Consider the following 26,428-nt stretch of genomic DNA (forward strand, 5'->3'; position numbering starts at 1 on the left):
ATGACGTAGATAATGCAGATAGCGGGAGTGTTGACAGATCAACTTGAGTTATTTGAGCAAATGTAAACACTGGACGAATGTACCAAGGTCAAGTAACTTGACCTTAGTAAATTTTTACCTTGGTAAAAGCTCAAATGTAAACACAGGGTGAGTGGTTGTGAGGGTGAAACGTGAGAGTGAATGGAATGCGCTCGGAATCTTCCTTTTGTGGCGTTTGTAGTGCTGAATGTCGATCAATAAGTTGGGCGCGGTGGTAACCCGCTTGGACGACTGAATCAGGGTAACCACGTTTATCGAGAAACTGGCACATTGACTCTGATTTTGTGGTGAAAATTGCATCATCCAATGATCCAGTTTTTAATAAATAAATAGATGTAAAAATCTGAATCCCTCACGTGGAGTCGAAGCTCCGTGACCTTCGGATGTAGGACATGTAGCGCTCAAATGCTCAACCACTAAACTACAAATGCTCTTCAGTGAGCTTTAAGGCATTTACTATAGTTCTGTTCAAAGCTCCCTGCTGATAGTGATAACAGAACAACTAATTGCAGCAATTAAAGCTGAATTACGAGTTGTTTTACAAAACTGTGCGGGGGACCTTACCAGACTGCTAGTAGCAGTTTACAATCATTAAAAGCACATCTAACAGTTGCCCCCTCCCCCCAATATTCCCAGTAAACAGGCCAGACCACAACACAGTAATCTCGTGAGTGGGTTCTTTAATGTCTCCTGCCTAACCAAATTAACTAATTAATAGATGCAGGAGACGGGACCTACGGTTTATTCGTCCTTATCCAAGAAGACTAGAATTTCTATCCGTTTCTTGATATCATAGAAAGGTAGCACATTCTCCTCAGTTATTTTTTTAAGACCTTGAGTGTTGGTCCGGCCGGGGCTCGAACCCTCGACCTCCCGCACAACAGTCCGGCGCTCTAACCAATATTGAGCATACCGCTTGGTTGTCTCAAACTATCCAAACTTAAATCCTTTTGTTTCAAAATGAAGTAAAGAAATACGGCCCTAAAGGTACTCTCTATTGACTGTAACCGAGAACATGGGTTACCACTGACGTGCAATTAGTTAGGAAATTACCATTTGTTATATTTTTTCATGTTATGCCATGGTCGTCAAAATTCAATATTAAGCTGACATTATTTTGTTTTGACATTGATTATGGGTGACTCGACACACTAAGTTGATAATTAAACAATGAAACTAGCTTAAGGATTGTCAAACCGGTGTCATTGTCTCCATGACTATCTATCTTATCTCGGCATGTCGTGTCCCGGCTATTATCACGTACATGAATATTGTATATTGCTGTTAAAAACAACGTATCACGTTGACATGTTTTGAAAGACGCGGTTGAATTAACCTCAGCTATCGCAGCCCTGCCATCCTTCGTCGAACTGTAAAACAGTTACCTGACTCGATCCAAATCTGCAATTGCGATAGGTTTGTCATTCAGCTCAGTGAAGGCGACAAAACAAGTTCAGGCAAACATGAACAGTGATGTTAACGAGGTTATGCTAAAGAGTGATCCCAAACACCGCGAAAGGTGAGTCAAAACAAATTACCCTTGGCGAAATTTAAAACATGCAAACGGAAATTTACAGGAGCTTGAGCTACAAAAGCGAGTCTGTGAAGACGCGAAGACGTGCATTTTAAAATAAAGGAAACTTCAAGGGTTCCGAAAAGGGGAGGGCGGTAAAATTTCTCATCGGTAAAATTTCGTTTCGTGTCAGATGGAGACAGGAGTACTGTTTGCCTTCTAAAATAGTGTCAAGGCGGCTTTTTTCAGCGCGGTCCTAGTGGTAACAAACATTTTCGTTTGGTTGATTTAATTACGCCTGTTTACACAGTAAGCAGAGGACTTTGGACCAAATTATTTACAATAGCCAGGACTTGTCTGATAAAGCTATGCAGGTGATTCCGTAATACAGTAAATGAACTGTTAGTTATAAAACATTATTACCTAACCACTCTGAAGATGGAAATTCGAGCCGATTTCTATCATCGCTAACCTGCTAACAGTGATAGTTGATCGACAGGGAATTAAATTGTTCTGGGAAACCGTGCACAATTACCAACAGATAAAGTGCCTAATAACAATACAAATTGAATTGCAAATTTTGTTTCAAAGTAAATGGCGACAAGGTTCTTTTGTACTCGAAAATATTCCTGCTTCGTGTGTTCACTTCAGCAAAGAGGAACAAACAATTGTGTTATCAATAAAGATTTAGAAATGCAAAGACTAGCAAAAACTAACGATAAAAACCAACGTTTCGGTGTCATCATGACGCCATTGTCAAGGAGAAATAAAAAATAAAGTTTGTGGCAAGGTGTAACACTAAATTAGCATAAATATGTTACGAGCTAATTAAACAAATACTTTTGCGCGAATTGAATCGCTTTGCACGTTCAGAGTGGGTTTTAAGTCTCTGATGAAAAGCATTTCGTTCACCAAACAATCGAACTTGTTACTACACTTTTTCAGAATGCTAAAACGTTTCAGTAGGTCTTTCGGGACTTCGCTGTGCCGTTCGTGGTAGTGTTTATATATTGAAGATGCCTTTCGTTTATGTCCACCCACACGTGTGTGTAAGTGTCCACACAGACGCCCAAAGAACCAATATCCATTGTTCGTGTGGTCACACCTTTCAAAGATCAGGAATCAGCAAATTATGTTTAGAAAGAGCTCAAGAATCTTAGCATGAAGGTGCAGACAGCTGTCCAGCCAGTAAAGTTGGCCAAGATCTTAAAGTACGAGAAATCAAGCCACAGATTGTCAACCAACAACGCGTCGTTTATCAATTTCAATGTGACCTGTGTGATGCGGGTTATGTGGGCTATACACGCGAACACTTACACACAGGCGTGGATGGACATAAACGAAAGGCATCTTCAATATATAAACACTACCACGAACGGCACAGCGAAGTCCCGAAAGACCTACTGAAACGTTTTAGCATTCTGAAAAAGTGTAGTAACAAGTTCGATTGTTTGGTGAACGAAATGCTTTTCATCAGAGACTTAAAACCCACTCTGAACGTGCAAAGCGATTCAATTCGCGCAAAAGTATTTGTTTAATTAGCTCGTAACATATTTATGCTAATTTAGTGTTACACCTTGCCACAAACTTTATTTTTTATTTCTCCTTGACAATGGCGTCATGATGACACCAAAACGTTGGTTTTTATCGTTAGTTTTTGCTAGTCTTAACAATTGTGTTGACAAAAAAATGGATTTAAGACCTGATGAACCATGGAATGTTATGTTTGAAGAGAACTGTGTTAATTTAAGATAGGATTTGTCCATGGTCGTTAAGATCAGAGTTTTTCGTTTGTTTCAGTATCATTAAGAGCACAAATCTTGAAGAACCCCTCTATGGAGGGGAATACTGGACAAAATTGTTATTAGATCGTGTGCGGTGAGGCATTATTCTTCGTTTTCACGTTACGTCACCGCTAATTATGCAATGGCCTGTGAACCGGAAGTTGGCCATGCTGGTGGACAAGCGGCCAGTGGCGTAGTGTCAAAACAAAGGAGCTTTAGGTCAATTTCAGGTCACGGTTGTTGAAGGTCTTTGTGTTTTAAGCACTTAATCAATGGGTTACATTTGTGCAGTGAAGAATTGCGGACATAACAGTGCAAGAGATAAAGGAAGATTTAAATTTTACCGGTTTCCGGCGATAATATTGAACAAGGGAGAAGAAATTCGCAAATTGAGTGAAGCCAGAAGAAGACAGTGGTTCGCGAGTATTCTTCGTTTTCAGCCACGTGACCAAATTTTGTAAGGTAAGTCGCGACCGCCATGCTGGTGGACATCTGTTAAAGTAAAGTAAATATGGCTTCGGCAGACGCGCCTTCGAGCGAAAGTGTTCCTTTTTCGGAAAATTATGGCAGTCTTACCAGTTGTGCTAAGGCCAGGTATCGAGTAAAAGTTCTTATCTGTGGATTTGATCCATACACGTTAAAAAATCTGAGTGTAGCGAGGATGTAGTGGATTATCCTAGCGTGGAATATCCTGACATTGTGAATTATCCGGTACTCCAGACCCCGTGGATAACCGGGCAGCAAATGAAGCGTATAAGTCATGTGTGGGGCCAAGAACAGAGCCTGACGGAGAATGGATTTGCCCTTCATGTGCACCATGAAACTGATGTGCAAAAATTTGGAATTGTTGGTATAAAGAAATGTTGTTGTTGATGATGTCCAAAGTTATTCAGTTCTTGCATTTATTTGTTATGATACCTTTTGATTACAACAGGAACATTTTTTAAGCTACCTATACAAAAAATGTTAACCCCTTCATTAGCCACTTTAGGCATTTTTATCGTTGGTTGAATGTTTTATTAGTATTAGGTGTGACGATATTGCATTGTCTTAGCGTCCAATCAGATTTCAGTATTTACACGTGCGCGCCAACTTGTTTTGTCTCTCTCTGGTTTTCCTCGCCATGGCCGCTTGTAAGTTGTTTGTGAGTTCACAACGTTCTAATTAAACGAGTTGAAGTTTGAGAACGTGAGCCAATTCTTTATATTAGGAACCACCATAATTATTAATAACTACACAAATTTAATTCAATTCCGTTGACTGTAAGGTATAGTCTCCCTCGCAGCCGTTTTTTTGGATGTCACGCAACGCTTCCCAAAAGAACGGCTGCTGACAACCGAACTACATTCCTTTCTCATTGTCCTTGCGGTTTGCTCGCGGTCTATTGAACAGACCAATCACATACCAGAAAATCTGAATGACGTAAGGTTTCACGCGAAAATGTGGATGTTGGGAGAAACACTGAAGAAATTTGGCGATGAGAGCTCGAAATGTTTCACATGTTCATCGTTGTGCCCTGGTAAAGATAGAGTATATATTTTTGGGAAACCTTCTCACAATTTCGTTGAAATTATAGAATCTACGTTTAACATAGACGTCAACTGCTACGCCAACGACACGAACGCTAGATTGTTTGAGCGGTTGTTAAAGTTTCAGCGAGCAACTTAGAAAGTAGAAGAACCTAAAAACTGAACTGAAACTCTTTATTCGCACTATTTCAAGAGGTTACTACAGAATATAAAAGTCAGAATATATAAGAAACAGTAAATTACATCAATAATCAAAAGGAAATACAAGACGCCTTTCAATCTAGGCCAAGGGTTAAACGCTTGCTTCGACCTACAGATGGAGATCAGGAGGAAAAAAACGCGTGCTTGCCGTCAACAAACCAGGCGATGCTTCGAGAACACTGCAATTTAGGTCGGCCAACGTCTCCTACACTACTTGTACTTCTTCATTTGCCAGTCGGCTGCTAGCTGGAGCGAACCCGATTAGTTATGTCATGGTTATGTTCGTGGCTTCTTATCGTGGCCTGAATTATCGAGTGTTTCCGCACTTTGGTACAACGCAACAACAATAACAATAATATGACCACTTTCATCGGTAACATGGTCAAACACGAGCGGGAGTGCTTGATATTAACGATTTCCCGGATCCTGTAGGCAACTTAACAAAAACATCTTCTTTCTCGACTAAAACGTTTTTAATTGCAAGCTTCTGGTGAGCTTTAAGCTTGAAAATTTTGAACTTTGACGACGCTTTGCGAAAAGCTCCTTCCAGCACCGCCATTTGTCTTGTGTTTTCCACATGAGGATCGCGATAGAAAACGAATCTGATTGGACGAGTCTCAAAAGGTGAGTCTGGCGCGAAAAGGTTCCTGAAAATGGAATCCGAGCTATGATTGGCCAATTCGGAGAAAGGAATGTAGTTCGGTTGTCAGCAGCCGTTCTTTTGGGGGAGCGTTGCGTGACATCTAAAAAAAGCGGCTGCGAGGGAGACTATGTAAGGTATGGATTAGGCCTAAAAGTTATATTTCTAAACTTAGAAACTCCTTGAAGAAGAAATTGTTCCTGAATTAAACATCATATTTTCCCAATGATACCTGATAAAATATTGATACTCCCACAAAGGGTCTAAATACTCTAATTAAAAGGCATAGACACTCTGATATATTAGTAAGGGCACAGCAAGTTACTGCAATTTTGTCTATTGGAGCCAAGTCATCACCTTGCCGAGCTGTCACCAGCTGAATAGGGAGTATTTCTTGCAATATAGTGTACTTTCTGCAGACAAGACCAATCACCCTTTCCACGTGGATTTGGACATAAGCAATTTTTCTGGTTTGCTCCACTTCCTCAGCTGACAACTGTTTCTTACCTCTAGTAAATTTTGGTATATGAAGGTGAGCTTGATAAAGACTAACACAGTCAGCAATATCAAAGCCCCTGCCAGCAAGCACTATGTCCCCAGGTAAAAGCTTTCTCTACAAACCAGACTTTTCTGTGAGATATTTGTCACTCACTCTCCCACCCCATGCCTTTGAAATGAATGAGATAACACCTTGTAGTGTTACACCAATAAGAAACTTTATAGTATTGTGATGTTTATAATTAGACCAGGTCATTGCCCTAGCAATTAGTGTTAAATCCAATATTAATCAAACCAAGAAAGTTATTGACTGTAAAATCCTTAAACATCGATTCGAAAATGTTTTTCTTCAAAAACCTATTTCTACCCGAAAAGCCACGTGGGACAAAGCCACCGCCAGGCAGTTCCCAGATGGTCACAACAATTAGGCTCGATGGTCTTTCCATAAAGATCTCAAAGCAGTTAATGATGACTGCCACTCTTGCAAAAATTGTGTTGGAAAACTGCAGGCATGGTGGCTTGCAGTTCCTCATGCTTTTGCCACTGGATTAAAAACTTTAGTCTGAGGGACACTACATGTGTCCCCTTGTCAAAAATTCTTGATGTGGTTGGCACAGATATATTGGAACGAAAAGCTAAATCCTACAATGGAGAATTGAGTTTAAGTCTAATTAAAACTAAGAGAAACTCTTGAAACTGGCTAAGTGCATCTTGGGTGGTTATTTTTATGCGAGGAGCAATAATATTAAAAACATGCATTAAAAGGGAAATGTGGGGACTCCTGTATAAAACTTGGCTTTTTCATCATTATTTGTAAAGCTTTCCATAGTTAACCGAAGAGACAGTAGTTGTCCCTTTGTACTGCTTAGCTCATCAGTGATGTGTTGCAAGTAGATCTGCTGTCTGTCCAGTTGAGCCATATCAAGGTCAGTTTGGTAGCATCCCTCTGACAAAACCTTTTCTTTAGTCTGGCAAAATTGGTCATGTTTATCATTATCATTACAATCACTGTTGTCAGCAAGGTTAATGGCATCATCAATTGGACATGAACCTGAAGTGCCATAATCAATGGGACATGACCCTGAAGTGCCATCCTCAATGGGACATGACCCTGAAGTGAAATCGCTTGTGCGTGCTGCCATAAAAAATATAAATGCATCATATGTCAAGTGTTTAATTTTATTTAGTAATGGCTGTATAAATATTCCAACATAGGCTTGTAGGTGGCACGAATGAAAGGCCAAAAACAGGGTTGCTGTTGGGTTTCACCAACATCTCTGTCTTATTAAATACAATACTGTCTACAATTTGAATTAATTGAAATGAAAGGGATAATATTATTCCATACAATATTTCCGCTTGATTTCATTCTTCTTTCGAGCACGAGCATTTCGATCAACTGCAAGGGAAACATTTTTAATTTTGTCGTGACCAAGATTTATGGTAGGTGCCCAGTAATGGTTGGTGGTGTCCAGGAGCTCAGCACGTTCTCCTACAAGTAAACATTTACGTATGATGCACGATCCTCACAGTAGAATTATACGTATCTAATACCGCAGTTCAAAATATATGAACTTCATATATACATTGTATCTGAAGTAAACATTTATTAATGTCCTATTTCTTTCACAAAATTTCTGTGTAACGATAACAAATCGTTAATTTAGGTCATTTTGTCGGACAATTCGTAAGAAATAACTTGGTTATCTCCTGATAATTCACGCAAATTCAAAGGTGAAAGACCATACGTGCGAACATGTGCTCGAGGTGATTCGCTATCATTTGGTTCGGTCGACAATTTTACTCCTTGTGGAAGTGAAGACTGATTCCCGAGAAGAGATTAAAAATTTTACCAAAGTATTTCACATTATTTACTGACCAGAAATAAAATGATTGCTACAAACGCGAGAGTTTTCAGCTTTCTCAGTTGTCGTCAAACTCCTTTCTGTAAATACTCGCGAAACACTGTCTTCTTCGGGCTTCCCTCAATTTGCGAATTTCTTCTCCCTTGTTCAATATTATCGATGGAAACCGGTAAAATTTAAATCCTCCTTTATCTCTTGCACTGTTATGTCCGCAATTCTTCACTGCACGAATGTAACCCATTGATTAAGTGCTTAAAACACAAAGACCTTCGACAAGCGTAACCTGAATTGACCTAGATCCCCTTTGTTTTGACACCACTCGATCGGCCGCTTGTCCACCAGCATGGCCGACTTCCGGTTCACAGGCCATAATTAGCCGTGACGTAACGTGAAAACGAAGAATTTACAGAAAGGAGTTTGACGACAAGTAAGTTGAAAACTCTCGCGTTTGTAGCAATCATTTTATTTCTGGTAAGTAGATAATGTGAAATACTTTGGTAAAATTTTTAATCTCTTCTCGGGGATCAGTCCTCACCTCCACAAGGAATAAAATTGTCTACCGAACCAAATGGTAGCGAATCACCTCGCGCACATGTTCGCACGTATGGTCTGTCATCTTTTTGAATTTGCGTGAATTATCAGGAGATAACCAAGTTATTTCTTACAAATTGTCCGACAAAATGACCTAAATTAACGATTTGTTATCATTACGTAGAACTTTTGTCAAAGAAATAGGACATTTTGCACGTTACGTCCTTGCCGCCATGTTGGTAGACGTAAACAATAGATATCTCATCAGCTTCTTTTGTTCGTCCAGCAGCATTTGTTCCTTTCACCATTGTTACCTTTGTCTCTAGAAATTGGTTGCAAACCAACTATAAATGTTTACTTGTAGGAGAACGTGCTGAGCTCCTGGAAACCACCAACCCTGACTGGGCACCTACCATAAATCTTGGTCACGACAAAATTAAAAATGTTTCCCTGGCAGTTGCTCGAAATGCTCGTGCTCGAAGGAGGAATGAAATCAAGCGGAAATATGCTGAGATAACTTCCTCTAGTACTACCCAAGACACTGGTGTGGAGGAGGTTATACAAAGCAGCGAGTTTGTCGAGACTGAAACACCTTGTAAGTGTACTTTGTCATGACCCAAAGGCGGTCCTAAAATCGCACACTTGCTTTCATTTCAATTAATTCAAATTGTAGACAGTATTGTATTTAGTAAGACAAATATGTTGGTAAAACCCAACAGCAACCCTGTTTTTGGCCTTTCATTCGTACCACCTACAAGCCTATGTTGGAATATTTATACAGCCATCACTAAATAAAATTATACAGTTGACATATGATGCATTTATATTTTTCATTGAAGCAAGCACATGCAATTTCACTTCAGGGTTATGTCCCATTGAGGATGGCACTTCAGGGTCATGTCCCATTGATGATGGCACTTCAGGTTCATGTCCAAATGATGATGCCATTAACCTTGCTGACAACAGTGATTGTAACGATAATGATAATGATAAACATGACCGATTTTGCCAGACTGAAGAAAAGGTTTTGTCAGAGGGATGCTACCAGACTGACCTTGATATGGCTCAACTGGACAGACAGCAGATCCACTTGCAACACATCACGGATGAGCTAAGCAGTACAAAGAGACAACTACTGTCTCTTCAGTTAACTATGGAAGGCTTTACAAATAATGACGAAAAAACCAAGTTTTATACAGGAGTCCCTACATTTTCCCTTTTAATGCATGTTTTTAGTATTATTGCTCCTGACGTAAAAATAACCACCCAAAATGCACTTGGCCAGTTTCAAGAGTTTCTCTTAGTTTTAACTAGACTTAAACTCAATTCTCCATTGCGGGATTTAGCTTCTCGTTTCAATATATCTGTGCCAACTGCATCAAGAATTTTTGACAGGTGGACACATGTAATGTCTATCAGACTTAAGTTTTTGATCCAGTGGCCAAAGCATGAGGAACTGCAAGCCACCATGCCTGCAGTTTTCCAATGCAATTTTGGCAAGAGAGTTGCAGTCATCATTGACTGCTTTGAGATCTTTATGGAAAGATCATCTAGCCTAGTTGCAAGGGCAATGACCTGGTCTAATTATAAACATCACAATACTATAAAGTTTCTTATTGGTGTAACACCACAAGGTGTTATCTCATTCATTTCAAAGGCATGGGGTGGGAGAGTGAGTGACAAATATCTCACAGAAAAGTCTGGTTTGTAGAGAAAGCTTTTACCTGGGGACATAGTGCTTGCTGACAGGGGCTTTGATATTGCTGACTCTGTTGGTCTTTATCAAGCTCACCTTCAGATACCAGCATTTACTAGAGGTAAGAAACAGTTGTCTGCAGAGGAAGTGGAGCAAACCAGAAAAATTGCTAATGTCCGAATCCACATGGAAAGGGTGATTGGTCTTGTCTGCAGAAAGTACACTATATTGCAAGAAATACTCCCTATTCAGCTGGTGACAGCGCGGCAAGGTGATGATCTGGCTCCAATAGACAAAATTGCATTAATTTGTTGTGCCCTTACTAATTTATCAGAGTCTATTGTGCCTTTTAATTAGAGTATTTAGACCCTCTCTGGGTGTATCTATATTTCATCATGTATCATGGGGAAAATATGATGTTTAATTCAGAAACAATTTCCGGTGCAAGCAGTTTCAAAGTTAAGAAAGATAACTTTTATGCCTAATCCATACATTACAGTCAATGGAATTGAATTAAATTTGTGAAGTTATTGAAAATTATGGTGATTTCTGATGCTACTAATACCTTCAACCAACAATAAAAATGCCAAAAGTGGCTTATGTAGGGGTTAATTATAAAAGTTCCTTTTGTAATCAACAGGTGTCATAACAAATAAATGCAAGAACTGAACAACTTTGGATATCAATTTCATGGTTCACATGAAGGGCAAATCCATTCTTCCTCAGGCTCTGTTCTAAGTCCCACACATGACATGTGAAACCACTGGATTTCCCATTCAGGTTTGTCACAACCAATTAGCTGACTTTCTTCGAGAAACTGCTTGCAATAGCACCAGACACCATCTTCATCACTGTCTGTTACTGGTGATGCTGTGGGTTGTGGTGGAGCATTTGAACATGTAAACCATCTCCCTAACAGTTCTGGGAGTACCCCCTTCTTGTAGAAAAGTATTACCTTGGGAAGTACCCTGTTCCAAAATTTTGTATCAGGTAATACTCTCTGGATAAACAAGTCCCATTCAGTCCAGACAACAAAATCACCATACTCTAAACCAGTAACAAACAACTGACACTGTACTTAGTAGTAATATGGGTGACCCATAACCAAGTTCAAACCACCTCCATTTTCATTACAACTGAGACGAAAACTGCTGTCTCTTACAGCAATACCTGGTGTAGTGTTCTTATACTTGTAAGGACATTTGATTTCACAGAGTCCTTTGCCACAACACTCACAATAAACCAGCCCATCAGGCGAAGCCCCTGAAAAAGCCCATTTTTGGTTTGCATGAAGTCCACAGTCTGCCACAGACAAGTAGAGATGGTGATTGGCAATTGAAAATTCATAAGCTTCTCGGGCTTTACTTTCATTTGATATGCCCCATTTAGTTGCTGCATTAGAGAAACCGTGTGAACTGGGATAGCATATTGTCTTCATGAGGCTCTTTGATGGTTTCTCTGGATTCGTCGAGCAAGCAGCCTTAAACTTTGAAGCAGTCACTCGTCCTGCCCTCTGCTCAAACCAGACTTTACTGTTTGACTGGCCTCTTGTAGATTCTTCTATGTTTTCTGCTTCCTCTGCACTTAGTGTTAGCTCTTCAAATGCACTTTTTGACTTTTGGAGCAATTCCTGAAAGTCATTCTCCAAATTCTCATTTTTGAATAGCTCTGTTAGGGGTTTTGGGAGGGATCTGGTCTCAGGAACAAATGCAGCATTATGAGGTGCAATTAGTGAGAGAATAGCAGGTTTGATCCCGCATTTGGAGATGTCAAAAAAAGTGAGCTTGTTCATCAGACGTTTCTGGAACGTTCTCTCTAGTACGGTCGGGGGTGGCATATGCCTGTTCTCCCAGAGTAGCGTGCCGCTTCTTAGCGGAGGAAAGATCCATCTCACAAAGTAGGAGGTAAGGAATTTCCTTCACATATGAAGGCAGTAGCCATTTGCTTTTTTCCTGCGTACACGTAACTGAATCTCGCATTCTAACTCCTGCATCAACAGCAAAAAGAAGAGCCCCTACATGTGAGCAGGCCTCACAAAGTCCTGCCATGCAATTACAGTGCGCCATGCACACGTTTCCGTCCTTTTCAGCTAGGAACCATGTCTTCAGTGGGGTTTCTCTGGCTCGTTGTGAGTGATTTACTCTCGCCATAATAACAACTTTTTCCGCTCCAGCTACTGGTTTGCTGAGTATTGTGTTGACCCAACCAGAGATGAAAAAGTTGTACGCGTCCATAGACTTATACGCTTTCATTTGCTGCCCGGTAATCCACGAGGTCTGGAGCACCAGATAGTTAACAACTATTCACCGAAGTGGAGGTGGTTAGTGGTGGATATTTACCGAGCCGCGAAGCGGCGAGGTAAATATCCACCGCTAACCACCGACACTGAGGTGAATAGTTGTTTTAGTAGATACTAAAACAGTGAGATAATATACACCACCGTCGTTAATTTGAGTGATTTCTTCGCTTGTCACGGATGCAAACCGGGGCGCCATTTTTTCCCGAGTTGCTCGGAGGTAAATGCGCAAAGGATGTTCGGAGTTTGACTAGCCAATCAGAGCACGCCTTCAACGCTATCCACTGTTTTAGTATATACTAATTCACAATGTCAGGATATTCCACGCTAGGATAATCCTCAAAATCCTCGCTACACTCCGATTTCTTTAACATATATGGATCAAATCCACAGATAAGAACTTTTTCTCGATACCTCGCCTTAGCAGAACCGGTTAGACTTTCATGATACTCCGAAAAAGGAACACTTTCGCTCGAAGGCGCATCTGCCGAAGCCATATTTACTTACATTGTAAGTATAGATGTCCACCAGCATGGCGGACGTGACTTACGTCGCAAAATTTGGTCACGTGGCTGAAAACGAAGAATATCGTACTGCATGGTTATGCAGCCGGAGGTACTATATCGTACCCGATATGTTGTCTTATCGTAATGGCGATGCCATTATGTCGTACCACATGCTGCTATATCGTGCCCGATAAGAGTTTGGGTTTTGGTCGAGGGTCGAGGGTAAAATGTCGAGGGTCCGAGAAAAATGTCGAGGGTCCATAAAAAACTAAAAATCGTAAATTTTAAAAAAATTAAATGTCAGAGGAAACTCTGACATGTTGTGACTTATTGTTTTTGTATCCTTTCACGCTTCATTTACACAGCTTCCACAAATGCACCCGCAACCGCAAATAAATAGATGCCGGCTGATCGGGGTCAAGGTTCACTTTGTGGAAAGCGTGACTAAGCAATTCGTCCAGGTTAACTTTGTGGAACGCGTGACTAAGACATGGGTCGCACTTAGCAAAGTTTGGTGTGAATGTGGTCAATTTGGTGTAAAAATCTGTCATCGGGGCACATTGCCTAATGTGACCCTAACTTTTCCAGTTCGCAAAAACTTTGAAAACCGGCCAAAACATCAAAGACGCTGTAGTGCTTGGGTGGGGCAGGTCACGATAGATTTCGGAAAACTCGGGCTAAACAATAGCTATCACAGCGGTAACTGTCATCGCTTGTCAGTAAACAGCAAACGACTCGACTGGTCGCGGAACTGACCAGGCATATGGCGCTCGAAGTAATCTTCGCTGACGTCGATTTCTCGCTCTCATCATAGCGGCAGTCAAAACAGTTAAACAGGCGTCAACCCATCTTTCATAGATCATACGAAAGACAAAAAAGTGCTCGTGATTTAACTGAATAAGAAGAATAAGCATCACCGTGATCGTTATTAACAATGCTTCAACGGGACGCATTTTTTTAACGTTTTTTTTCCTTTTTCAGCTCACTGAAAAGTTTCTCAAACATGACATAACATCGAAAAGATATGTTCCTGTCGTGCGCTAATGGAGAGGCTTTTGGCAACGTCTGACAAAAGATTGACAAGAAAAACAAATGCTTGATTTTTTGTGATTTTTATCGTTTGTGTGTTTGAGGATTTGTGTTTGTGTTTGTAGTTTACTTCTCTAGTAAGCGCTTGAGGTTGACAGACGTTTTGCCAAACGTTTCTCTTTGGTATTATTTATGCCAGAAGGCACACTTGATTATGAAAACAAGCTGTTTTTAATACAAGCCATAGTCGAAAAGAGAAGTAAAACTGGAGAAGCTTTAAAAGTAGAGATTGAACGACATATTTTAACGATTACTTCCCAACTGACCGACTAAGATCAATGTAGGAAATGTACTGCAAAGGCTATTTTAGTAATACATTTAACTGAAACGAATCCAGTACTTGATAACAAGGCGTGTGCAGACTTAAAGAAAACAAGCTCTTGTCAATCAAAGTGGTGTAAAAACAAGAACCTTCTACGGAGTTCCAAGATCAATATGCTAAATCTCCTTACTCACTAGCATTCATTTCTTGGAAGGTTAGTTCTGAGAGTTTTAAGTCAGATTGAAATCCCCGAGTTCATTATGATGTCAGGAGAAAGAAGATTCATAACACTCCGAGTATGGGGTGAAATCATGACAAATTCGACTAAAACTACAGTAACAGCAGCAGTAAAAACTTCAGTTTCGGTTATGTGCAAAACGTTTTACAGGATCAGAGGGAACAAATGTTAAAACATACCATCGATCAAAATGAAGAAAAAGTGAACTCAAACAACAAAATTTGTACGTTTTTCTTGTCAATCTTTTGTCAGACTTTGCTAAAAGCGCCTCCATTAGCGCATCTCTGGTTGCGAAATCATTTTTTATTTGCTGTTACTCAGTTGGAGTTTTTTTGCTTATGACTTCACGGTGGATGAAAACCCAGAAACTGCGAGATTTAGGCGCTTAAGAGAAAACCATATTTCGATGGACGAATTGCTTGGTCATGCTTTCCACAAAGTTAACCTTGACCTCGATCAGCCGGCATCTATTTATTTCCTGTTGCGGGTGCATTTGTGGAAGCTGTGTACATGAAGCGTGAAAGGATACAAAAACAATAAGTCACGACATGTCAGAGTTTCCTCTGACATTCAATTTTTTTAAAATTTACGATTTTTAGTTTTTTATGGACCCTCGACATTTTTCTCGGACCCTCGACATTTTACCCTCGACCCTCGACATTTTACCCTCGACCCTCGACCCTCGACCAAAACCCAAACTCGCCCGATAATGCTACATCGTATCCGGTGTGTCGTTGTATCGCAGCGCAGATGCCGTCTCATCGTACCTGATAATGCTATATCGTAGTCGATAATGCTATATCGTACCCGGTGTATTGTTACGTCGTAGCAGTGATGCCGTTTCATTGTACCATATGCTGCTATGTCGTACCCTGTAATGCTACATCGTAACAGGCGATGCTTTATCGTACGTCTAACTGGTCAGCGGCTTACGGTGAAATTGGCGCGAAACTGACATCACGTGTTCTAGAACGCGATCGTTCTCGATTTTTACTTCTCTTGAAACGCGGTATTGGACAAGTAGAGATTTTTAGCTTAGGTGTGTGTTTCTTTCCTCTAATCTATTGATATGTCAGATCAAGATCTCATAGCAAGAACCACATCTATATTAAGAGACGCATTAAACGAGCAATTTAAGAAGGTTCTTTCATTTGGAGGGGTTCTAGATGTTCTTCAGCGATTTCCATTAGAGGCCTTTAAAGAATTAACATACAGTAAAGAGGCTGTCATCACCCCTGAAGACTTTGAAGGTGTCTTTGAAGCAAATCTTTCTACCTAGGGTTTAAATGTAAGGGTAGCAGAAGAAGACATCTTGCATAACTGGGAAAATTTTATTACCAATGTGTTCAGGGGAAAGGTTTCCAAAACTAGTATAATACATTTCTGGAGACTGAGAGTACAAGGTGATTACCACAGGGTCGTATCACTTGCCAGTTATGGGATTAGAACATAAAGTACAAATTGAATTTGAACATGAACCCTAAGAGGGCGAGAGTTACAGCAAACACTTGTGGGCCAGTTCTAACTTTTCCAGTGTCACCTAGATACAGCTGTGATTTGAAAACATTTTGTAAAAACTTGGCAGTAGATATTACCTCATCACCAGGCTTTGGATTTGTTTAGCCAGTTTTCATTGGACAATCTTGATTGGCCATCGTCAGAGTGAAAGACAAAATGTTAAGTAGGGTATTGAAAAGGTAAAGGGAGTAATAAGACAGGCAACAACATTTTATTTCTGTTATTGCTATCAACCAACATGCATTAATGGAAATTGGATAACAATATTCAAAAACGTTGAAAGCTTTAAATACCGGCTCATTGCCTTTATGATGTACGAGAGTTGGTGTGTGATAATACTGTTTTTAAGTTGAGAGAATAGTTTATCAACAACAAGGCACTTTTGAACTTTCTGTTGTGCTGCATTTAAAATAGTGTTATGATGTTTTATTTTCACTAAGTTCTGGTTACTTTACTCTGTGTATAAGTTTCATTACGCTAGAAGTTTCTGTGTTGCAAATGGTAGCTGGGCCACACCCACTGACAGCTTTTACAACCTTAATAGACTGCTTGTTACCTGGCAGTTACAAGACAGGCTTACAAAATTGCAACTGTAAAATTCAGGTACCCTACTTGCTATGGTTTGGACCTTTTAATTGATTGCTGTGATAATGGGTGCATGCATGACTATTTATGAAGAGAGAACAGCCAAATAGGTGTAAATAACAGTCATTCTATCACAGTGTTACGACCATATGCGTAGTAACGTTTTGTGTGTTTATTATCCAATCCTTTAACATTGGATCAGTTTACTTGTCACAATTGCTGAAGTTTATGACTGGACCCTTTCAGCCACAAATGTACAGGCACATATGTAAAGATCTATCCCATACCCTTCATCATGGTCAAGTGGGTTTACATGCTCCAGTAAGTCTTGAAAATCCCTGTCTGATAACGGATTTGCAATGTCTGGCACAACAAGTTCTTCATTGGAATCTCCTTGTGGCAGTGGTCCTTCCCATTCAATTCCATATTGACTCCAGTCCTGGTATATGGAAGTATTCGAGCTGTTCACGAGGTATGTCAAATTTTGGTCTCCCCTTAAATCCTGTTTTCATTACTGGAAGCGAGCTTGAGCAACAAATTTCCTCATCCTTGTCAAATTATAGAAAGCATCCGTTGAGCCTCAAGTAAATACCTGAGAAGTGAATATTCTAAATTGCCACCTACTCTCAAGAGCAGAGCACCAAGCCAGTCAATCTTGTACCTTGCAAAGTCGATGTTTACGATGTAATCCCTGCTCTGCAACTTGTTTATGACATCATTCAAGACTGCACTGATATTCGTGGAGACCAATTCAAACGGAGACTGGTGTTGGCCTTCCATATCATTGAATAAAGGCTGATGGTTTCGAAAGAAACTGTTTGGGGCTGCGTCGGTGGGGGTAACGAAATAACTTCGCTATATAAACAAAGTTGAAATGGTAAATTGGCCATCGTAACGATTACAAAAGCTGACGTTTCGAGCGTTAGCACCGACGAAGGGCTAACGCTCGAAACGTCAGCTTTTGTAATCGTTACGGTGGCCAATTTACCATTTCAACTTTGTTGATATATCCAAATTACTTCCATATCATTACCTTTTTCACCATTTACAAGAATAAGTCTTTCCCAGAAAAAGCACGGTAAGCCACTCCACGAGCCTAAAATAACAACCGCTGACCTTTTTATCCTAGTGGTCACGTGACGTCACTTCAAGTGTAAACCGCTGACTAGTTAGACGTACGATAAAGCATCACCGGTTACGATATAGCGTTATTGGGTACATAGCAGCATATGGTACGATGAAAGGGCATCACTGCTACGACGTAACAATACACCGGGTACGATATAGCATTATCAGGTACGATGAGACGGCATCTGTGCTACGATACAACAACACACCGGATACGATGTAGCATTATCGGGCACGATATAGCAGCATGTGATACGACATAATGGCATTGCCATGACGATAAGACAATATACCGGGTACGATATAGTACCTCCGGCTACGTAACCATGCAGTACGATATAATGCCTCACCCGCACACGATCTAATAACAATTTTGTCCAGTATTCCCCTCCATACCCCTCCTTCAAGTAAAATCAAGTGTATCCCCCATCGCGTGACAATTGAAATATCTTTTTTGTGTCTGTTTCTTTCTTTATTTTATTTTTGAAGAAGGGTTTTTCTCCTGTTGCTTCAATGTTTGAGGGCCTGACTGTAAACATGATCGGCTGAATTACACCTTCACCGACGCTTTGGTTATTTTTTCAGTTTTAATCGCAAATTTTGCAATTGATACTACCAGTACGCCAAGAGTATGAGTCACATGCTGTGGAAATAGGGTTAAAGATGTCGATAACAAGATAGAGAAGCGAAAACCATGCCACTGTAGATTATTGTCACGGTAGCGTGATTTTAAAATAACGCAAACATTGGTTTCTTGAATAAATAAACGAAAAAATAATTATTCATAAAAAAAAAAACCCGTCACATTTTGTTTGCGGTCATCCACATTTGGAAACACAGCCAAGGTCATTCGTGTCGATGACAAGATTAAGAATTACCGAAGCGCCTCAAAGATGTGTTCGGTCTAGGTTTTTTAAATATTTTATTTAATCTTAACTAATTAAATTTTAAAAAGAAAACAAAGCTTGAAACTCATCCAAAAGTTATTGGGGACATTATGCAAGGACAAATTATTTGATTTTTGCCGGCAACCAAACAACTGTCATAGTTTATTTGTTCACTCGAGCATCACGGTCAATTAACCTGTGTGCTTCTGCGCCCTACCCCTCCACTACATAGGCTATTTAGCAGAATACTACAAATCGTAGTCTAGAAAGATGCTATGGTGCCTTTTCAGGGTCAATAAATTTTACAATTAAAAATTCGGACATCGCTTGTGTATCATTCATCACGACGAATGCGCAGTGGGGGGAGGGGCGGGACACCTATTCGATGAAGGCGAAAATGCGAAGATTCGTGACATTAAAAAATAGTTTCAACTGCTCGTGAAAACATCTCGCCACGCTTCGTCTCGGCCCAGAGACTCATCAGATAACTTTCGAAAGTTTTTTTTCGCCCACTCTTAAAGCATCATGGTCAAAGTTTTGTAGCTCCAACCACGAACTACTTTTCTAATCTCACTAGTGATCACACGTTACTTTTATCAACAGATCGTCCAAGCGACGAATGATTATCATCCTCGTAGTCCTACTTCTTGTCGTGCTGGCCATCGTCGTCACACTTGCAATAGTTTTCACAAGAGATAAAGACTCCAAGCCGGACATTTCAACCTCGAAGCCCATCCTTCCCCCTCCTACTGCACCCCCGGGGGCAGATGGCCCCTACAAACATGCCGTAGTTGCATCGGATGCTGGTCCTTGCTCAGAGCTGGGCCGTGACATTCTTAAAAGAGGAGGAACGGCAGTGGATTCGGCAGTCGCTTCCTTGTTTTGCATCGGAGTATATAACATGCATTCTGCTGGAGTTGGCGGCGGTGGGTTTATGGTTGTGTACAAAAAGGAAACAAGGTCTGTGGAAGTGATCGACTTTCGTGAAGAAGCACCAGGGAAAGCCAACAGAACGATGTATGTAGGAGGGAAATTGAAATCTAGAATCGGTAAGCTACGCTTGTACAAGAAATTTTCCTTATTCTCTTCCCTTTCAATTTCGTCTTATTTCTTTAATCTCCTTCACAACCATTGTTTGACCTCGTCACACAACTTGCTCTCTACCCTACCAGAGAGCGCGTTGCGTGACGAAACCAAAGAACGGCTGAGAAGGAGATTGTACCTCTTCAGTGCCAAGTAGATGATTATAGGAGATTTTAAGAGCAGTACTAACCGTACATACCACCTGCCTCTTTCTCCATCCAGGCGGAGCAGCTGCTGGTGTACCAGGTGAGGTGAAAGGTTTTTATGAAGCTTGGAAGAAATACGGCGGTAAAATACCATGGAAAGACTTAGTACAACCAAGTATCGACATGGCCAGGGACGGATTTCCTTTTGGGTCTTCTGCTTACTATGGTGCAACGCGGTCAAGTGTACAGCCGCTCCTCAAGGCAGATCCTGGGTTCAGGTTAGTTGGAGGAACAAAGAACATCTATCAATATCTTTTTTTTTTTTACGTGGGATAAGCTTCTGTAGAATTAGGGTTTTTCGTGAGTGGGTTGATAGAGGAGACTGAGTATCCTGTTAATGGTGGATTCCTTGCAATTACAAGAAGCTTTAACACCATTCCTTAGAAACCCACTGCCTTTTACAATCTTAATAGTTTTCAGTGGTAATTGTATGGATGGGACAATGTCGCACTCTTGTCCTTCCGCATGATCTGTGCTCTTTTAGAACCTAAAGTCTAGGATGAAATAAGAGTGCGTCTCTTGATGACGTTAGAACCGGAAGCTATACACCAGAGGACTGGGCTGCGTACGTCTTTGTAATTAGTATGGTAATCTGGCTCTGATTGTTCCATGGCGAGATATCGCTTTCCAGTGGATATGTGTGACATAAAAATTTTTATCTGATGTATTGTTCCTGATGTCCTGTTGGTTTGAATTTTGTATCTTTTACCTGATCTTCGATCTTCAAAAGAAATTTTCACCATCGACCTTGAATATGGGCAACTCGTCTCTTAATAAGGACAACAATAATATACCGTCGAAATTCGTTTTCAATTTTCTTTTTTTGTTGAAGGCAACTCCTATTCAATAAAGATGGCGAGCTAAAGAAACTTGGAGAGATTTTATACATGCCGAAATTTGCACGAACCTTGGAACGAATCCGAGATAATCCGGAAGATTTTTATTTCGGCGAACTAGCTAAAGATGTTGTACAAGACGTCAAAGATGGTGGTGGTATTTTCACTCTGAACGACTTGAAGAACTACAAAGTGAAATTCAGGAAACCCATGGAAGGAGTATTTGGAGAATACTCATGGTATTCTACTCCACCCCCGGGGAGTGGTGTGGTGTTAAGTTTTATCCTCAATATCTTAAAAGGTGTGTCAAGGCATGGCAGGGGAAGGGTGAGGAACTGTTTGTAACAAAAAAAAAAAAAAATCTGAGATCGTTACTGCTTAAGTTTTTCTTTCATATACACATGTTACAGTTTGAAGTCTGTGCCTCTATCCCGTGTTTCTTCAAGCTTTCCCAAGGTTTTTGTTTTTACCCAGGATTGTAACTCTCCCCCGCCAACAACGTCCATAACCAAACGTTTTGAGAAAGATTCAAGCTTCCCCATCACTTTTTCTTCTTTTTCTAGGATACAATATGAAACCTGGGGATCGGAATGGAATAAAAAACTCGACCTTGACATATCACAGAATTGTGGAGGCTTTCAAGTTTGCTTACGCTTACCGAGCATTACTGGGTGACCAGGACTTTGCAAATGTTACGGAGGTAGGACAGTTCTGTGACTCATCTGAGACAGGTACCTCGCGTTGCCTTGCTTAAAATCATTAATCAGCTCTCTTTATAGTTCCGATGAGTCCAAAGAACAAATCTGGTAGATCTGAGATCTCCTTTGGATGCTCTACCAACTGAGTTACCGATAATCCTCTGGCGAACCTGCCATGTGCTAGTTCCTGATATTAACTCTGAATTTCTATCCCACATCTCGCAGATCGTCAAAAACATGACAAATCCCGACTTTGCTGAGTCCATCCGCCAGCAGATTTGGGACAACCAGACATTCTCCAATTATAGACATTACGGTGACTTTTATCACAATTCAAGTCATCAAGGAACTTCACATTTATCTGTTATTGCAGAAAACGGCGATGCTGTCTCTGCCACCACTACGATAAATCTTTTGTGAGTATCCGATGTAGTGGAGGTTTCGAATATTCAACGGGGGGGAGTGGAAGGTGGGGAAAGGTAACAATATGCTTAGGCTGGTAGCCTGGCCTCTTATTCCTATCTGTCCTATCAACGAAACGGAGGTGGGGATTCTTTTGTTAACGTCCGGTGCCTCTCGTAATTCGTCATGAGAAGGTCCATTGGAACTCAGATGGAACATTTCATTAAACACCATAGATAGTTGTCTCTTCGTAACGCAAGCGTCATGATGTTCAAATATCTTCTTTTTCTCTCTCTTTTTGTCCTTCTTTTCATTCTCTTTCTCTGTTTCTATCTTTCTTTCTTTCTTCTGTTAAATTCTAACTCACAGCTTTGGGGCAAGATATCGTTCAACTCGCACAGGCATCATTTACAACAACGAAATGGACGACTTTTCCACTCCTGGTAAGAAAAACGCGTACGGCGTTGAACCGTCCGAGTCCAACATGATTGTGCCCGGGAAACGGCCCCAGTCCTCGACCGCGCCTTCGCTATTTTTAGATAAGAACGGAACTGCTCGTTTGGCGATTGGAGCGTCTGGTGGAACTAAAATAACAACTGCCATCTCTTTGGTAAGGTAATAACTAGTTACCTTTGTGTGATTCTCTACTCTATAGTGTTACTGATATCAAGTCATGTAAAAAGACAAAGAAACAGAATCGCTCCTGAGCTCGTTGCCCATGGTCTATAACAGTGAAATGTTGCGGCTGATGTCACACAGAAATTGTATTTTCTGACTTGGAGCAAATTTTTGAAAATAAAAAAATTTGGCTGCTAACTAATTCTTGTGATTTTCTGCTAAACATTAACAATATTGAAGGACATGAATTTTTTTTAAAACTTAAGTAATCGTTGAGCAATACACGGAAATTAAATGATGAGTAGATGATATTTCAGTGAATCCTGCGAAAAAATGTTTGAATTGACACTTTGCTCGGAGTGTTCATTTGACGGTTCATTTCACTTTTTCCGGTTTGTTCTTTGTGCGAGTTTTTTTCTTCCTGCGAGAACATATCTTTGCAGATCGAACACGATCCGAAAAACCAGATCATGAGAGTTAAAGCTTTGATTAACCCTTGAATTCCCAGTAGTGACCAAATATAAATTTCTCCTTACAATATCAATACAGTTTCAAGCAGGTAGGTAAGGAGAGGTGAGAAAAATATCAACCAAGGGAAATTCTTTGACTTAACACTAAGTTCTCTTATCTAAAATTCTAAGAAATGTGAAGCAAACCGTTTGGAGAATCGATATTGAAATTTTGGGAGTGAAAGGATCAATACGTCACCATAGCTGTGTAATTCGCTACCAGGTCATGATGAATTACCTCTGGTTCAATCGTACCCTGCCCCAAGCTGTGGTCGATCCCAGGCTCCATCATCAGCTAATGCCGATGTATATCCGCATCGATAAGGACTTTCAGATGCCCCTCGCCATTCAGGAAGGACTACAGAAGCTTGGGCATGAAGTCAGGAATATCAGTGGTTACGCAGTAGTGCAGGCGGCGGCCACAAATGATGATGGGACACTGACAGGAAAATCTGACCCAAGGAAGAGTGGGTGGGCTGCTGGATACTGACAGTCTACTGTCACGTGACTGTATATATTAGTGTGAGTTAAGACTGAGTTTTCACGCTCGCTTTGTAAAAGGTCGCTTTTTTTTTATAGATGTGATCATTCAACCTCTTTTTTTGCTAGATAAACAAAGGTTTAAGGGGCAAACGTCTCATAGTTGTGATATCTTACTCATTTTTTCTTTTAATCTCGCTTGCATTTAGCGTGTAGATAACTACTGTTTTCAAATAGCCTTGATACAGATTTTTAGAAATTCGCACTCACAATTACCTCTTTTATATTCCTACTCAAGCACACTGTGTATTAAAGCTGATGGAATTCCTGTGGTATTTTCAACACACTGTATATAGCGGTCAGATTGAAGCTTCCGCGTTAACTTCAATTTAAGTCTTACTTATTTTGAAGGATTCGTTTGGTGTTCATTTAACCCATTGCCATCCAGTGCGTTGTTGACGAAACGCTCTTTTGGCTACATAAGTGCAAGTTTGTTATTTCCTCTCTTTTAAATGACATCGCACCACTTGAAATTGTCTCTATGTTCATAGTTCAAATAAATGGGATTTAGAAATGCATATTCCACCAGATGGCTCTTTTTGTCCACTGTTTCATAGTTTCATGAAAAAGTTTGAGAACAATTGAATGTGATAAAAACAATCTTGAATATCACCTGATATCTTCCTAAGTGTAATGTGGTAAGAAACGCACCCCTTAAAAGTGAATGGCAAATTGGCTGGCAATTCTCAGGATGGAAAGTGTTTTGTGAAATAAATACAGTTAATGGAAGAGCAAAGTGTCAAGGAAGGGGTCGGGGGAATGATTTTGAAAGTGCAAGTTGAAAGGAGAGTAATCTTTTTCTTGAGTGAGAAAATTTTTTTACCCAAGTAGCATTATGCAGATCGTATGATCCTCCGATGTATGAGCAAGTTTGAAGGCTGCTTTGAAACCTTTTGTGAATTTAAAGTATACTCAGAAATGTGGCACGGGTTTTAATTGAAGACGAGAAGAAATCAAGTGTACAAACTGGAGAAGATAAAAGAAGTGAGGTGTTCTGTTCTTTTTCGTCGCAGATTTGTTTCCTTGAAATACTGACTTGTAACGGTCTCTTAGAAGTGCAAATCATGCCGTTTACATATACTTTTTAGTTGGGCAATAACAAATTTAACTGTGTTCCAATTATTTACGTATTTTCTCATGCATTAATGAGAAATCGGTTTCAGGGATAAAACCGCTTCCTATCTGGGAAAAACCAGCAAAAGAGGGCCTTGATTGGTAGACAAATCTCCTTTTTCAGTTCCTGTAAAAGTGTAAAGAGAACAGTATGGAGAATATGCATACTGATATTAGGAAGTAAAGGGTTAGAGAAAGTTAAGCGACTTTCATTAACTGACCTGATGGTATTTTGAGGGAGGGAACTAAATTGGCAGGGCCATCCGACTCTTCCATTTAGCATTTGGAGCTAGCTTCTTGCGTATGCTTGTCAGACAGATCATCATGCAAAACATATACATACCTGACTGAGTTGGAAAGTTGGAATTTTTTCTTTTATGTATCATCATACAGTCGAATGAAACAAAAATCCCCACATTGCCACTCCACTCAGGATGCAGGACAGGTCAGAACTTTTATAAGCCTAATACAAACATATAATTTGATTGATTTTTTATGGAGGTTAAGTTTGGTTCCTTGTAAAAGTTAAATATCTTAACAAGTAAGGCACCTAGTTAGCGAATAGTTGTGCGCTTATTTATTCGTACAAGCCCCGCTGACCTGGAATAGTGATGAAAGCAGAACACAGCAGTACGTCAGTACAGTTGCGCACAATGCAGAAAAGCCGTGCTTTCAAGCTGTCAGGACCAAGTTGTCGTACAATAGCTATAAGAAAACCGTACAAGCGAGTAAGACGCAATGTTTGTAAACCTTTCGACGTTTTTGACAAAACTGTAAAAAATATGCTAAATCAATATGAAAGCTGTTATTAGATAAGTTTAGTGCACAAAATGTCTCAAGTTCTCTTTTTCACTATTTCCGTTCCCTTTCATGGATTTTCTACGAACTCTACTTTTTCTTCGCATATTTTTCGTTCCCTTTCAGGAATTTCAACGAACTCTACTTTTTCTTCGCATATGAAAATCAATCCTCTTGCGCACACCCTACATTTGACCGCTGTTTAGGAACCAAACGTTTTTTTTTTACTTGTGTTGAAACACAAACTTCTAGCAAGCGATTTGCCCATGGATATTTGAGTTGTGAAATAGCTGTGTAACGGGAAAATGCGGCAGTTTGGCGTTTACGAGGGGGGTATAAGCAACTCTATGCAAAGCGTTGAACAAGAAATAGACTGTAGATGCAAACGCAAGGTGAGTTGAATTCATTCAGAAATGTCGCACTGTTTATTTAGTTTTCAGATTGACTAATCACTGGTAGCATGGTACCAAAAATAACTGTACTTATTACACGACTCGGGCAGTCAGAGGGCCAATAACTAAGATCAACCAATCAAAATGCTCTGCTGCCGGTCCAATATTCTCTAAGTATTGGACCGGGCACTGTCCCGAATGGTCCCGAATGATACCGCACTTGTGTCCCTTTGAACTTCAGTCGTATAATAAATCTCTTATTAACCAAGCTTGCTCGGGACCGTACTGGAAGAATATCGGCCCTCGGTCTTTTTTGTACGGACCGAGCGCAGCACTCTCAAGACCTCGGGCCGATATTCTCCCAGTACGGCCCTCGCGCTCGGTTAATAAGATATATATACAGTTCTTCTAACCTTTCTATATTTTCT

General features: G+C 40.3%; 2 protein-coding genes and 1 pseudogene across 7 annotated transcripts; 2 read left to right on the plus strand and 1 right to left on the minus strand.

Moving 5' to 3' along the window:
- Positions 1-1,265: 1,265 nt before the first annotated feature.
- LOC111332393 (scoloptoxin SSD14-like) lies at positions 1,266-24,215 on the plus strand. 6 transcript variants are annotated; one of them, XM_088743341.1, is made up of 10 exons: positions 1,266-1,558; positions 17,037-17,262; positions 17,920-18,086; positions 19,409-19,854; positions 20,111-20,312; positions 20,927-21,231; positions 21,494-21,630; positions 21,854-22,044; positions 22,400-22,640; positions 23,290-23,425. In XM_088743341.1, the coding sequence occupies exons 3-10, from the start codon at positions 18,028-18,030 to the stop codon at positions 23,323-23,325; spliced, it is 1,617 nt and encodes a 538-aa protein (XP_088599467.1). In that variant the 5' UTR covers positions 1,266-1,558; positions 17,037-17,262; positions 17,920-18,027; the 3' UTR covers positions 23,326-23,425. The 6 variants fall into 6 exon arrangements, with proteins under 6 accessions (XP_088599467.1, XP_088599468.1, XP_088599463.1 ...); XM_088743342.1 differs by having other exon boundaries at positions 1,267-1,558; positions 22,400-22,645; positions 23,381-23,519; XM_088743337.1 differs by having other exon boundaries at positions 1,269-1,558; positions 22,400-22,645; positions 23,290-24,215.
- Positions 8,638-10,960, plus strand: LOC148717486 (uncharacterized). Its single transcript, XM_088743622.1, has 3 exons — positions 8,638-8,671; positions 8,965-9,195; positions 9,440-10,960. Exons 1-3 carry the CDS (start codon positions 8,638-8,640, stop codon positions 10,309-10,311), a joined length of 1,137 nt encoding a protein of 378 aa, XP_088599748.1. The 3' UTR covers positions 10,312-10,960.
- Positions 10,985-13,089, minus strand: LOC148717487 (uncharacterized; annotated as a pseudogene).
- Positions 24,216-26,428: the final 2,213 nt, after the last annotated feature.

This window comes from Stylophora pistillata, chromosome 13 (genome assembly GCF_964205215.1).
Source record: "Stylophora pistillata chromosome 13, jaStyPist1.2, whole genome shotgun sequence".
Lineage (NCBI taxonomy): Eukaryota > Metazoa > Cnidaria > Anthozoa > Scleractinia > Pocilloporidae > Stylophora > Stylophora pistillata.

Coding starts and splice junctions, on each gene's coding strand:
- LOC148717486 (XM_088743622.1), top strand. CDS start 8,638: ATGGTAGCGAATCACCTCGCGCACATGTTCGCAC. Junction 8,672..8,964: donor CCTCGCGCACATGTTCGCAC/GTATGGTCTGTC, acceptor GTTTACTTGTAG/GAGAACGTGCTGAGCTCCTG. Junction 9,196..9,439: donor TGTCGAGACTGAAACACCTT/GTAAGTGTACTT, acceptor TTTTCATTGAAG/CAAGCACATGCAATTTCACT.
- LOC111332393 (XM_088743337.1), top strand. CDS start 18,028: ATGAAAGGGCATCACTGCTACGACGTAACAATACACCGGGTACGATAT. Junction 18,087..19,408: donor GTACGATATAGCATTATCAG/GTACGATGAGAC, acceptor TTTTATCAACAG/ATCGTCCAAGCGACGAATGA. Junction 21,232..21,493: donor TATCCTCAATATCTTAAAAG/GTGTGTCAAGGC, acceptor TTCTTTTTCTAG/GATACAATATGAAACCTGGG.